Source organism: Neovison vison, unplaced genomic scaffold, assembly GCF_020171115.1.
Source record: "Neovison vison isolate M4711 unplaced genomic scaffold, ASM_NN_V1 Scaffold_085, whole genome shotgun sequence".
In the NCBI taxonomy this organism is placed as follows: Eukaryota; Metazoa; Chordata; class Mammalia; order Carnivora; family Mustelidae; genus Neogale; species Neogale vison.
Genome location: NW_025334889.1, coordinates 66374 through 80087, shown reverse-complemented (window position 1 = coordinate 80087; position 13714 = coordinate 66374). Strand labels below are relative to the sequence as shown.

Below are 13714 nucleotides of genomic sequence, written 5' to 3'. Positions count from 1 at the left end.
GAATAGCAAATCCACCTCTGAGGGTGTTGTAAGGATTCTGAGTTTGGAAAGTGCCAGCGAAAAGTGCACAAACGGTGCCTAGTGTGACAACCCTCAGCACACCCACCAGAATGGAAAAAAAAAATTGAGAGTATCAAGTGTGTGCACAAGTGGTGGGAGTGCAAGTTAGTAGAGTCTGACAGTGTCTTCTAAGAAAACCAAACACACAACCACCTTTTGACCAGCAATTCTACTCCTTCGGATATACCCAAATGTCTATGGAAGAAATGGATGAGAATGTTCACAGCATGCGAATAACCCCAAGCAGGAAAATATTCAGTTTGAGGCATAATCACAAAATAGAAAGCAGACATAAAGGAAGGAACTATTCCTCTGTGCAATTTGGACGTCACAAACGTGACTTAGGTAAAAAAAAAAAAAGAAGCCAAATACACAGTATGTGCCGCATGAATGGAAACGGACAAAGTAATCCAGGCGGCCAGAGGTCAGAAAAGGAAAAACTTTCAGAGGCGATGGCGTGGCAGGAAAAGAGCCTGTGGGGGGCACCTGGGGGCACCTAATGTTTGGTATCTTGATCTGGGTATTGGGTATACTGGTGTGTTCACTTTGTGTAAAGCCATTGAATGGCACACTAATGATGTGTAGACTTCTCTGTATTTATACTTCAATAAAATGTTTACTTATCAAACACTGAGCCGTGTATCCCCGGGGCCAGAGGCCTGCCTGGGCTGTGGGACAGACAGATCCGGGGCTCCACGCTCTGAGTGTTGGGACAGACAAGTAGCTTCAAAGCTCTGAGCCTGTTGTTCCCTTCTCTGTCAAAGGGAAGATACTGTCAGGATTCAGTGAGTTGAGGTACCTATGACTTAGGCAGGGCCTGGGGTGGATAGGTCTGCAGGTCTCCCTCTCAACCCAACGCCTGGCATGGCTGCCTCATTTTCTCCAGCCCTGACGGTGTTTCTACCTGGTTCACTGCTAATCTGTAACATAGGCTCGGGGCTTCTCACCCTTGATGGGAGAAAAAGTAACCTAAGGCCACACTTTGCTGAGTCTTGAATTCCTGGGGTGGAATTCCTCTCAAGCTCTCTATTGCTTTACCACCATAGTTTTGCTCCTGTTAGTGTCACATTTTCTGATCACTATAACCACTCCCCAAGATGTATTTACAATGACCTTCTGAGCATAGGGCCCACTGATACACATCTGAAGAGCCTCAAGACTGATGTTTTACTAGGTATTAGTAAATAATGTTATCTTAGCAGCAGCTAGCCCCTCAAGGTCCTGAAATCTTTACTTCCAAATTCCTTAGAGACTTACTCTATCCTTAGCCCGCCCCCACCCCAAACTAGAAGGTATTTAATCATCACTCCCCACAAACACAAGTGCAGCTTTTCCTGCCCACGCGTCCTGTCCCCCTACTATAATAAAGCACCTTCTTCCACCAAAAACATCTCAAGAATTCTTTCTCCAGTATTAGCCCCTGGCCCACAGCACATCAACCCCCAGGGTGGCGCCCGGTGCTTCCTGCCCCCACGCGGCGGGCAATCCTCGGACGCAGCCCTCATTTATATCTCCTAAAGGAACCCCTCTGGGGAACCTCACCCAGAGCATCTCCAGCCCAGCCAGTAAATGGGGCTGGAGAGCCACCAGCACTTGGCCACGAAGCTCTCCGTGACGGATCTGCGAGTTCCTCAATTAAAATAGCAACGAGGCAGAGCCTCCTGCTGGCGAGAAAAAACCCGCGCAGACGCCTCTCGAGGCCCTGCCTCCATGCACTACTGCGCAAGCGCACTATCCCAAGCCCGGGTAAGGAGAGCGCGTTGGAAGTCTTGGGGGCGGAGTCGAGGACGAAGGCTTCCCTTCCCTCCATCCTTTGCGGCCCAACCCAGCCTGCTCTAGCAACATTTTAAACTACGTTTCCCAGAACCCACTGAGGCCCTAGTCTTCCGGTAGCGTCGGCGGAAGCAGTGACTAGATCTGGCTGGGCCACACAGAGGCCGGCTTGGTCACTATGGAGGAAATAGGCATCTTGGTGGAGAAAGCACAGGTCCGGTGGGGCCAGGCTCGCGGGGAGAGGGCGAGGCCGAACTGAGAGGGGTGCTGAGTGGCTGCGGGAATTCCGGCCCAGGTCTGGCTGGCTTTGGAGGCCGCGGTGGAGAGCTCTGTGTCGCCCCGAGGCCTGGCTCGGTGGCTGAATGATGTTAGGAGGGCAGTAAGGCTCAGAACGCACGGCTGCAGGAATGAGTGACGTTCCGGATTCTTTGGCACGGAATGATTTCGGGGGCTAGCCAGGAGTGCTTAGTGACATCGGTGGCCCGGCGGGTCTGCGGATGTGTCGGGGTGTGAGTGATAGGGCCTTGGCCGTGGGCCGAATGATGTCTCACTGTGGGCGGGGGAGCTGACTGATGTTCGGGGCTTGGCTGGTGTTGGGGGGCTGCGTAATATCAGTGGTCTGGCCGCGTGATGTTTGCGGCCGACCTAGGGAACTGGATGACATAAGAACCTCATGTGAGTTTGGGTTTTGTGACATGAAGGATGTTTTGGGGAAAACTGGGTATTGTTGGAATGTTCGAAGGTGACTTTAACAGCCTCTAGTGAGATAGCCGTATGATAGTAGGAACCTGTTGAGGGGTTAAGAGGCCTTGGAGTCCGGTAAGGAGTTGATGTGACCTTTAGGCCCTCGTTGGGAGTCTGGTGACCCTGGGGATGGGTAACATCAGGAGCCCATTTAGGGGGCTGAGAGGCTTGTAGGATCTATTTAGAGGGGCTGAATGATGTCAGGAGCCTCAAGTGGTTCATGGTGGAGGGGGAGGATGCTCTTCCAGCCTGAGTTTTCTCCCTTGTTCTAGGATGAGATCCCAGCACTGTCTGTGTCACGGCCCCAGACTGGCCTTTCCTTCCTGGGGCCTGAGCCTGAGGACCTGGAGGACCTGTACAGCCGCTACAAGGTACCGTCACCCCCAGTTTGGATCCTGCACAGGGCCCAGCACCCCATACTCCCCGACACCTTCCACTCCCGCCTGGCTCAGCTGGGCCAGAGCCAGCCGTCTGCCTTACCCCTCTCCAATCACAGAAGCTACAGCAAGAGCTGGAGTTCCTCGAGGTGCAGGAGGAGTACATCAAGGATGAGCAGAAGAATTTGAAGAAGGAATTCCTCCATGCCCAGGAAGAGGTGAAGCGGATCCAGAGCATCCCACTGGTCATCGGACAGTTTCTGGAGGCTGTGGATCAGAACACAGCCATTGTGGGCTCCACCACAGGTGCACAGGAGGGTGGGTGGGTGGGGGCACCTCATTTGCTCATCTGTTCGTTCATTGTCGGTTAACTCTTTCTGGTCACGGACCAGGAAGTGTGCTGAAGTCTTAGAAGAGCGAACAAGGAAAAGCGACGTAATGATGTTTTTCTAACTTTGATATAAGAGTAGACGTATATTTCACATTCTCTCTCTACGTGTGTGTATGTTTTGTGTGTGTTCGTGTATATGTATATACCCACGTGTACAGCTGACCTTTGAACAACACAGGTTTGAACTGTGTGGGTCTTATACACGGATTTTTGGATAAATACTGTACAGTACTGTAAACGTATTTTCTTACGAATCACTCAGTAACATTTTTTCTGCCTTACTTTACCATAAGGATATAGTATGTAATAGGTAAAACATACAAAACACATGTTAATTGACTGTGTATGGTATTGGTAAGGCTTCTGGTCAACGGCTATTAGTAATTGAGTTTTGAGGGAGTCAAGTTATGTATGGATTTTCAATTGCTTGGGGGTTTCTGCGCTGCTAACCCCTGCAGTGTTCAAGGGTCAGTGGCATACGTATACACACTGGAAGTCTCATCAAATGATATTTAGCCTTACTGTGTGTCACATACTCTGATGTTTCCCGTTCATTCTAGTCTGGTTTTGTCTTAAACCGTGTTCGGGATGTGATCCTCTAAATTGATTTCATGTGACAGTTACTGAGTTGGGACCTACAATTTGAAACCATGGGTGAAGTGTGAAGGGATTGGGCCCCAGTCGGACTCAGTATGTGGTAGTTGCTGTTGTTAACACTGACTCGGGCCCTGCCCTCATGATGGGTGTTATCTCTGTGTATTATCTGTCATTTCCTGCTTTTGGCCTCTACTCCTGCGGACCAAGCATGTTCTGGAAGGGTGGGGAAAGGTGTATAACTGGGCCTGGAATTGGAATGTTGGGCTGGAGGTGAGGTGGTGAAGGGAGGGAGATAACCTGAAATGAGGCTTATGACTTGGACCTGTAGGACTTAGGGGACACTCAGGCTGTCCCTGAGATGCTGACATGGGCAGAAGAGTAGGTTTGGAGGGAGGCAGTGTGGGCAGTTTTGGACTTCACAGGGGGGGTCTGTGAGGCTGCTAGACAGCCAGATCTGAAGGTCAGGAGAGAGACTGATGCTGGACAGAGGTGTGTATCACCGCCATAAGAGCAGAAGGTCGATGGGGCCTGGGCAAGCAGGGAGGAGTCTGGTGCGGAGACTTAGGTGGGAGCAGAAGGCTGAATCGGGGTTTCTGTGAAGAAGCAGAGGAGGTTGGTTGGAGACATTCAGGAGGCTGAGAGGAATTGCCTAGGGACTGATGGGCTGTGGAGGGCAGGGGAGAAAGGTCCAGAATGAGGCTTGGGACTTTGGCTCGTGACTAGGGACCACGGGCCTCTCTGAGACAGGGACCCAGGAGGAGCAGCACAGTTTGAGAGAAGATACTGAGACCATATTGGAACCCAGTGAGTGAGGAAGACCCTGGACATGTGGGGGGACGCAGTGCAGGAGGCTGCTGTTCAGCTAGGACTGGAGCTCGCGAGACTGTTGGAGCTGGAGATGGACAAGGAAACTGTCATCATGAACGTGGGGATGGCCAGGGGAATGCAAGACTAGAGGCCAGGAGGGCCATTCTGGGTCTGAGTGAAATACACTGGTGGCCTGGTGGCTACTACGACTGCAGGGTTTGGGGGAGGAGATGGTTCTGAGGTTCTGGCACTTCTGACCCCCCCTCCCCATCTCCCAAAGGCTCCAACTACTACGTGCGCATCCTGAGCACTATTGACCGGGAGCTGCTCAAGCCAAACGCCTCGGTGGCCCTCCACAAACACAGCAACGCCCTGGTGGACGTGCTGCCACCCGAGGCCGACAGCAGCATCATGATGCTCACCTCAGGTGGGAGGGGGAGCCTGGGGCTGGTGGGCCTGGGGGGACCTTGAGGCCAGGCTGGGAGCCCCCGTTCTGCTCTCCCACCAGACCAGAAGCCAGATGTGATGTATGCAGACATCGGGGGCATGGACATCCAGAAGCAGGAGGTGCGGGAGGCCGTGGAGCTCCCGCTTACACACTTCGAGCTCTATAAGCAGGTGAGAGGCTGGGAGGGGCCCCCCGCCCTGGGCCTCGAGTTGGCGGTTGGACTCCCTGGCTCATCCTCCCTTACCTCCGCGTTTCAGATCGGCATCGACCCTCCCCGAGGTGTCCTCATGTACGGCCCACCCGGCTGTGGGAAGACCATGTTGGCAAAGGCCGTGGCTCATCACACGACAGGTGAGCCACTCCCTGGAGCTCTGGCCTTCTGGGCTCGGGACCTTGCCCCCTGCTTTCTCATGTTCCCCAGGAAGTGACGAGGTGTGGTGATTAAGAACGGGGGCTGTGGCGTCAAAGCCCCAGGGTGACCCTTACTGGCTGTGCCGTCTTGGGGAGGTGGCTTCACTGCCTCGTGCTTCAGTTTCCTCGTCTCACAGATTTGCCTCTCAGTGGGTTGTCACCCACCAGTAACCGTGAGTTCAAATTCATGGGTTGCAACCAGCATTTAAGAAAATGAAACCGGAAACATCAGAGTCCATCCCACATAGTAGGAGCTCATATGACTTTGTAGAAACCTGTTGCACACAAACACGCTTGTGGTTGTTTATGTATGTGTTCTTTTTCTTTCTTTTTTTTTTTAAGATTTTATTTATTTATTTGACAGAGATCACAAGCAGGCAGAGAGGAAGGGGAGCAGGCTCCCCGCTGAGCAGAGAGCCCGATGTGGGCTTGATCCCAGCACCCTGAGATCATGACCTGAGCCGAAGGCAGAGGCTTAACCCACTGAGCCACCCTCTTTTTCTTATACATGTAATTCTTATGTATTTCTTATCATAGGTTCCAGACAAAAATGTCTGAAGGTCGCTATATTACTGTTTGTAAAGGCTGAGGATAAGCTCAGCACATCTTAAAATCCTAACATGTGAGCTGGGGGGCAGTAGGAGGCAGTGGTTAAGCAGTGGGTTTTCTGGGCCAGGCTGAGTGGGTTTGAGATCTGCCTCCCCTACAACCATTTATGTAAGCTCATGTATGTCACTACTCAGTAAGTTAGTCTCTCTCTGACTCCTGTTTTCTGTTTCTGATTACTCAGAGGATTAAATCAATATAAAGCTAGAACCATACCTGACACGTAGAGAGTGGACAAGAAATGTCAGCCATTGTCTCGAACGTTCATTTGCTTAGAGGTTCCTTGGACTTCTGCTCTCCCAGGCCTGGAGCTGAGCTCAGACGTGTCCCCTGTGGTGGAGAATCTCCCAGTGTGACTGGGGAAAAAGCAAAAGAAACACTTAGAATTCAGTTACTACTTATTGAATACCTGATGTGTGCCAAGCCGTGTTCCAGGTGCCGGAGACATGGCAGTGAACAGAACGAAGTTTTCTTACTTTGTGGAGGTGATATCTTAGTTGGGGATGTTCTTGAACAGATAAACAGGTGAACAGATTAGAGATCACATGGTACCGAATGTGCGATGAGAGGAAGCAGGACCAGGGGATAGAGAATAGTATGGCTGCCACTTTGCGTGGCAGAACTGCTGGTCTCGGAAGACGTTTATGAGGCAACGTTTACATAAAGACCTAAAATACGTGCAGGAGTGAGTCCTGAGGATGTCTGGGGGAGGCTGGAACATGCTTAGTGTCCCAGGAATAATAGGGAGGCCCTATAGTCGAAAGGAGTGAACGAGGGGCTCACAGTTACAGGGGAGGTTGAGTGGGAGCAGTCTGCCAAGCAGCAGATGCCCTGGAGAAGCAGGGAGAGAAATGGGATTGCCCTTACAGGAGGGCAAGTCGGTCCATTCTGCCTGTGCCTCTCGGGTGGGGCTTCCCAGAGGAAGCAAGGCATGAGCGATTTGTCGGGCATGCAGCTGGGGGGGAGGATCCCAGAGTAGTATGTGCAAAGGCCCGGGGTGGGAAAGAACTTTTATTTAGTGAATCGTGAGTAGACCATGACTAAACTCCACAAGGGCAGGACCTTGTACATTGGTTCTTTCCCATTTTCCAAGCGCCTGCCCAGTAATCTCACTGTGGTACTTGGTCAGCCAATGTTGGGGGCCTGGCTGAAGGAGGGCTGTGCTTGGCAGGACCCCAGCGGTGAGACTGGGGAACTCAGAAAGGTTGTAAATATAGTCTCAGCGTGAATCTCAGATTTTGCACATTGTCCTGAGAGCGCGGTGGCTTTAGACAGGCAGGGTTCAATAGAAATACAGCACAGGGATGCCTGGGTGGCTCAGTTGGTTAAGCGGCTGCCTTCGGCTCAGGTCATGATCCCAGAGTCCTGGGATCGAGTCCCACATCAGGCTCCTTGCTCGGCAGGGAGCCTGCTTCTCCCTCTGCCTCTGCCTGCCACTCTGTCTGCCTGTGCTCGCTCTCTCTCCTCTCTCTCTGAAAAATAAATAAATAAAATCTTTAAAAAAAAAAAAGAAAGAAATACAGCACAAGCCGCATCTAGAATTTAAAAATTTTAAGTACCCATTTAACAAAATAAGTTAGAAGAAATAGGTGACCCTATTAAATCTTATATAACAGGTATCCTCTAAATACCATTATTTGAACAGGTAGCAGATAGAAAATTTGAGATTTTTTCCTATTACTTTCTTTTTTTTTTTTTTTTTAGATTTTATTTATTTATTTGACAGACAGAGATCACAAGTAGGCAGAGAGGCAGGCAGAGAGAGAGGAAGAAGCAGGGTCCCCGCTGAGCAGAGAGCCCGATGTGGGGCTTGATCCCAGGACCCTGGGATCATGACCCGAGCCGAAGGCAGAGGCTTTAACCCACTGAGCCACCCAGGCGCCACCCTATTACTTTCTTTAATAAAATATATGTAACAAAAATTACCATTTTAGCCATTTTTTTAAAAGGTTTTATTTATTCATTTGAGAGAGAGAGAGACCATGAGAGGGGAGAGATCAAAGGGAGAAGCAGACTCCCAGCCCAGCAGGGAGCCTGATGTGGGACTCGATCGTGGGACTCCAGGATCATGACCTGAGCTGAAGGCAGTTGCTTAACCAACTGAGCCACCCAGGTGCCCCTAACCAATTTTTAAGTATATAGTTCAGTGGTATTAAAAACATTCACAGTGCTGCACAACTTCTACCACTGTCCCATTTCCAGAACTTGTTCGTCTACCCAGACTGAAACTTGTATCCAGTAGACGCTAACTCCGTTTTTCTCCAGACTCCTTCGCCCCCAAACCTGATAACCTCTATTCTGCATTCAGCAGTGATAAATTGGGCTGTCATATATGAGCATCTCATAGAAGTAGATGAATTGTACAATGTTTGTCTTTTCGTGACGGGCTTTTTCATTTAACCTCGTCTTCAGGGCTCATCCATGCTGAAGCAGGTGTCAAACAATTCCTTTTTAAGGCCAGATAATATTCCACTGTATGTATGTACCCTGTTTTCTTTATGTGGACATCTATGAAGATATTTTACACTTGTTTATGCTAAGTCTCTGGAAGTCCAATGAGTATTTCACAGTGACAGCCTACCTCATTTTGGACCAGCCACATTTCCGGTTCCCCAGCAGCCACATGTCGCCAGTGGCCACCCCATTAGAGAAGTGGTATGATCAGATTAGCTTTTTGAAAGATGATCCTGGCAGCTGGAAGTGAACTGGAGGGAGGAGAAATCTGATAGCCAATCAGAAGATTTTGGAGTGATCAGGAGGACTGTTGTAGCCTTGGGCAAAGGCCTTGGAGGTGGTTGGAGAGAGAAGGTAAAATCATGGGGCAGAAGTGACCGGATTTACTGACTGACTAGAAGGGGTTGGCAAGTGGGAGGGGTGAGGAGCAACTTCCATATCCTCCCTTGGGTCATGGGCGGGTGGGTAATGGTGACCTTCACAGGACTGGCGTCAGGGGAAGATGGAGTGAATGTGGGGCGCGCTATAATTCAGTGACCTGGAGATTTTCACTGAAACACAGTACAAGAGATTGGGAGGATGAGAAAGGGGAGGCTGGGGGACGGGGCACTGCAGCAACTGAGTGTGGGGAAGGCAGGTAGACCAAGATCCGAGTCAGATACGGGGAGCTCAGAAGTTGGCATTTCACAGTTAACAGCATGGACACCTGCAGAGCAGCCACAGAAATGTGTGGCGGAAGCAGACCCTGGGATGTGTTTAGATACCCTGAGGTTTGCCAGTGAGCAAGCCCGCACGTAATGAAGGTATCGCAGAGGAGGGACACCTTGAGCCACGTGTGGATGCTGGATGTTAGGGCATGGCAGGGCGGGCCAGCCAAGTGCACGGCTCCAGGTTAGGACAGAAGACCCGCAGGGCTGCATCATGGACAGTGTGGCTCCCTTCCTTGCAGTGGCTGAAAGGAGGGTTGTGGGGGTTGATACATGCCTCGCAGAGCCACATCTAGTCGTTAACAAATAAGTTAGACTTTAAGAAATAAGTTCAAAAGGAGAGGCCCTTGGGGCGCCTGGGTGGCTCAGTGGGTTAAGCCGCTGCCTTCGGCTCAGGTCATGGTCCCAGGGTCCTGGGATCGAGCCCCACATCGGGCTCTCTGCTGAGCAGGGAGCCTGCTTCCCCCCCTCTCTCTGCCTCTCTGCCTACGTGTGATCTCTGTCTGTTAAATAAATAAAAAAATTAAAAAAATTAAAAAATTTAAAAAATAAATAAATAAATAAATAAATTAAAAAAAAAAAAAAGGAGAGGCCCAGAACAAGCCTGTCTTCAACCACATTGCCACTTGCTGGTTAATCGGAATACGTGCTTGGGGTCCCGGATTATTGCATGATATTCAAAAGTGGGTCCTTTTCCATACCAAACGGAACTCCAAGCTCTCAGTGAGGTGGTATGATACCGTAGTGTATGGACAGCATCTCCTTTTTTTTAATTTTTTGGTCAAGATTCTATTTATTTGACAGAGAAAGAGACACAAGAGAGGGAACACAAGCAGGGGGAGTGAGAGAGGGAGATGCAGGCTCCCCCGATCAGGGAACCTGATGTGGGGCCTGATCCCGTGAGCCGAAGTATAACGTGAGCAGACGCCTAACAACCGAGTCATCCAGGCGCCCCACAGATCTCTTTTTTTCTCTTATTGATTTTTTCAACATGTGGAGATCCAGGGGTTTGTTTTTTCTGTCTTAGATTCCACAGATGTCTCTGTTTTCCTCCATATGGGCTTTTGAAGCACAGGTGCTTTTTTTTTTTGATGATGTCCTGGTATTTACATGTTGTGCCAAAAACAACACATCTGTGGTAGGATTCGTGATTTGGGCTGCTGGGTTGCTGTGGGGAGCTGGCAGATGGCTGGTTCTCCCAGCAGGATCTGGGACACAGCCCCAGGGAATGAGAGAATGGCTGGGTTACTTGGAGTGGGTGTCAAAGAAAGGGATATCTTCAGGGGATTCTCAGTTTCAGTAAAGCAGCATGTCCCCGTGGGAGGCCCTTCCTCATCTAACCCTTGTCATCCCGCCATCAGCTGCATTTATCCGGGTCGTGGGCTCAGAGTTTGTACAGAAGTACCTGGGCGAGGGCCCCCGTATGGTCCGGGACGTGTTCCGCCTGGCCAAGGAGAACGCACCTGCCATCATCTTCATCGATGAGATCGATGCCATTGCCACCAAGAGATTTGACGCCCAGACGGGGGGTGAGTGATGCCTCAGCAGGGCCTGGGGTCTTGGGCAGGCTTGTACGGGATGCCTAGGACTGACTGTGTTGTGCTCTCTAGCTGACAGGGAGGTTCAGAGAATCCTGCTGGAGCTGCTGAATCAAATGGATGGATTTGACCAGAACGTTAACGTCAAGGTTTGGGGTTCAGGGTGGACAGGGGGATGTGTGGTATGGGAATGAGGGAAAGGTGGAGGTTGGCATGTATGGGGGCAGGTATCATGACAGGAAGGAGGGTGTGGGGGGGCACCGAGGTCTGAGCTGGCCTGTCCCCAATGCCAGGTGATCATGGCCACAAACAGAGCAGACACTCTGGATCCTGCCCTGCTGCGGCCAGGACGCCTTGACCGTAAAATCGAATTTCCACTCCCTGACCGCCGCCAGAAAAGATTGATTTTCTCCACTATCACCAGCAAGATGAATCTCTCTGAGGAGGTTGACTTGGAAGACTGTATCCTCCTCTAGAAGGGAGGGGAGGGTCCCGGTTGGGAGCGGGGACTGGATCTTCATCACCACCTCTGCCTTCACCGCGACCCACCTTGTGCAGGGTGGGACACCAGGGTCCAACGATGGGGATGGTGACAAAGACAGCTGGAGGATGACTTCTGGTTCTAGGCACTTAACCCTTTTGTGCAGGGAATGGTTCCTTAACTCACCTGCCACAGATGTGGCCCGACCAGATAAGATTTCGGGAGCTGATATCAACTCCATCTGTCAGGAGGTGAGTGAGGGTTTCTCTTTTGGAGGCAGGGGTGTATGAAGACCCTTCCTTTTTGAGACCACTCTGCCGCCATCCTTGTGTCCCATGTTGTCTCCCTGGGGCTTGGGGCCTGGTCTCTTCCCCCACCATCACTAGGGCTGGGGAATAGATTTTAACTGTCATCCCTCAACAGAGTGGAATGTTGGCAGTCCGTGAGAACCGCTACATTGTTCTGGCAAAGGACTTCGAGAAAGCATACAAGACCGTCATCAAGAAGGATGAGCAGGAGCATGAGTTTTATAAGTGACCCAGCCCCTGTGGGAGAAGGGGAGGGGAGAGGAGGGGACTTCTCTCACCTCCCAACTTCTGTCCCCAAACCTAGTGTTCTTTTTTCTTTACCCAGGATTGGTTTACTCAATAAATATACAAGATTAAATCTGTTCTATTTCTTCCTAAAAGTTTCACTCCTTTGGAGAAAACTGGGCCATGAATAGGATATTCTGTCCTTCCTGCTCTTCTGACAGATGAATGGGTGAGGTACAGGCCTAGGTTACAGTTTGAGAGAGAAGCAAAGAATTCAGATCAGATGACTTTAGAAATTTGGGGGAAAGAACGGAAATCGAATCGCAGACTGGCCCTTGACCACATAATAAAGCCCCCGCACATTTCGTCACCCACATTTCCTAGAGTAGGTAGAAGACCATTTGTGTCTTTGGTGATTCCTGCCTTCCTCACACTCAGAGGGAGTATCAAGGATGAGGAGATAGCCCTGCAGAGTCCCCAAGAGTAGGGATGAGGGTTGTGGAGAGGAGGTGGGATGCCTGGGTTTTGTGATTGTCTCTGGCTCTCCTCCTTATGGTCTTGTTGGGGCACAAATGTGTTTGGTTGGACCAGTGCCCATTCTCTGTTGAGGGCTCTCCCTCTGGGCAGCCTTCCCTAATGCCCCAAGTTGGGAAGGAACCCTTCTGTGCACACTGACCCCATGTACCTGCTCTCCTTGGCACTTACGCCCCCTTAGACTTTGTCACGTGCTTGCCTGTCCCTCCTCCAAATGGAACCTCCTATAGGCAAGGGATTGTGACCTGATCACAATTCAAGTCCCAGTGCCTACACATGGTAGACTTTTACTTAATATTTCTTAAATACATGAATGTCACTATGTCTTTGAAGGTGAGCTAGGAAGAAAGTATATGGAAAAACAGTAGTCACAGGTCCTTGAGGAGATAGGGGTGATTCTTCTGCAGAGGAGCATGACGGGTTGAATGGAGACATTACCCTTTCTTCCCCCCCTGGAACTCGCTAAAGTAAGAGTAAGGAGAGAAGAGAGCAAGATGGACATTCACAAGAACACAGGAGGAGAGAGGACACAGGAGCAACACAGTTTTGGGGAGAGGCTGATAACTGCTCATCAATCCAACTGAGCCTGAGCTACAGGGGAGCCCAAAGAGATTGTCACGCTTGAGAGATCACAGGTGCCCCTTCTGAAGGGGAGGGCTGGAAATGTGGACTACCAGAACGGCTACACAAAAATCAGAATTCAGACACCAAGTGGGACTTGAACCTGGCCTGCAGTGAAAGAACGAACGGTTGTTATTCCAGGCTCCAAGCCCCTTCTCCAGCTTGGCTGGAGGTTTACTCCAGGAAAGGCTGGACCTTGGGTCCCTGGGCTGTCAGGCCTGAAGCGGGGATGAGAGAGGGCGCGTGTGCCAAAGACAAGCTTAAGTGAGAGCCCCAGGCAGGCAACTGAAGGATTCTATCAGGAAACTGAGCAGCATGAGAGAAAGAAAAGAGGATGGGTTGTTCAGACACATTAAACCCTCATCTTTCCCACTCAGTAGCAGCTAATACCTAAAACTGATGAATTAACAAAAGCATAGACTTTGGAAATACGGAAGTGAATTTCAAAACAAACAAGAGGATGGGAAGTAGTTGACTCTTGGAGTAGACTGGAAATACCGGGGGTGAGGGTGTGATGGGAATGCTGTTGTTTTGCTATATACTATACTTATACACATAACGGGACAGTGTTGAATGGCAGCACCTTGTTTCTGACCGTAGGGAAAAATCAGTGAATATTTTATCACAAGGTG

The 13714-nt window shown here is 50.4% G+C and overlaps 1 protein-coding gene across 1 annotated transcript; it reads left to right on the top strand.

Moving 5' to 3' along the window:
* The first annotated feature begins 1941 nt into the window (after positions 1 to 1941).
* Positions 1942 to 12060, top strand: LOC122898006 (26S proteasome regulatory subunit 6B). Its single transcript, XM_044236186.1, has 11 exons — positions 1942 to 2047; positions 2850 to 2948; positions 3074 to 3260; positions 5030 to 5176; positions 5258 to 5367; positions 5455 to 5548; positions 10737 to 10904; positions 10986 to 11062; positions 11207 to 11375; positions 11590 to 11645; positions 11818 to 12060. The coding sequence occupies exons 1-11, from the start codon at positions 2012 to 2014 to the stop codon at positions 11929 to 11931; spliced, it is 1257 nt and encodes a 418-aa protein (XP_044092121.1). The 5' UTR covers positions 1942 to 2011; the 3' UTR covers positions 11932 to 12060.
* The last annotated feature ends 1654 nt before the right edge of the window (positions 12061 to 13714 follow it).

Coding starts and splice junctions, on each gene's coding strand:
- LOC122898006 (XM_044236186.1), top strand. CDS start 2,012: ATGGAGGAAATAGGCATCTTGGTGGAGAAAGCACAG. Junction 2,949..3,073: donor ACCTGTACAGCCGCTACAAG/GTACCGTCACCC, acceptor CTCCAATCACAG/AAGCTACAGCAAGAGCTGGA. Junction 3,261..5,029: donor CATTGTGGGCTCCACCACAG/GTGCACAGGAGG, acceptor CATCTCCCAAAG/GCTCCAACTACTACGTGCGC.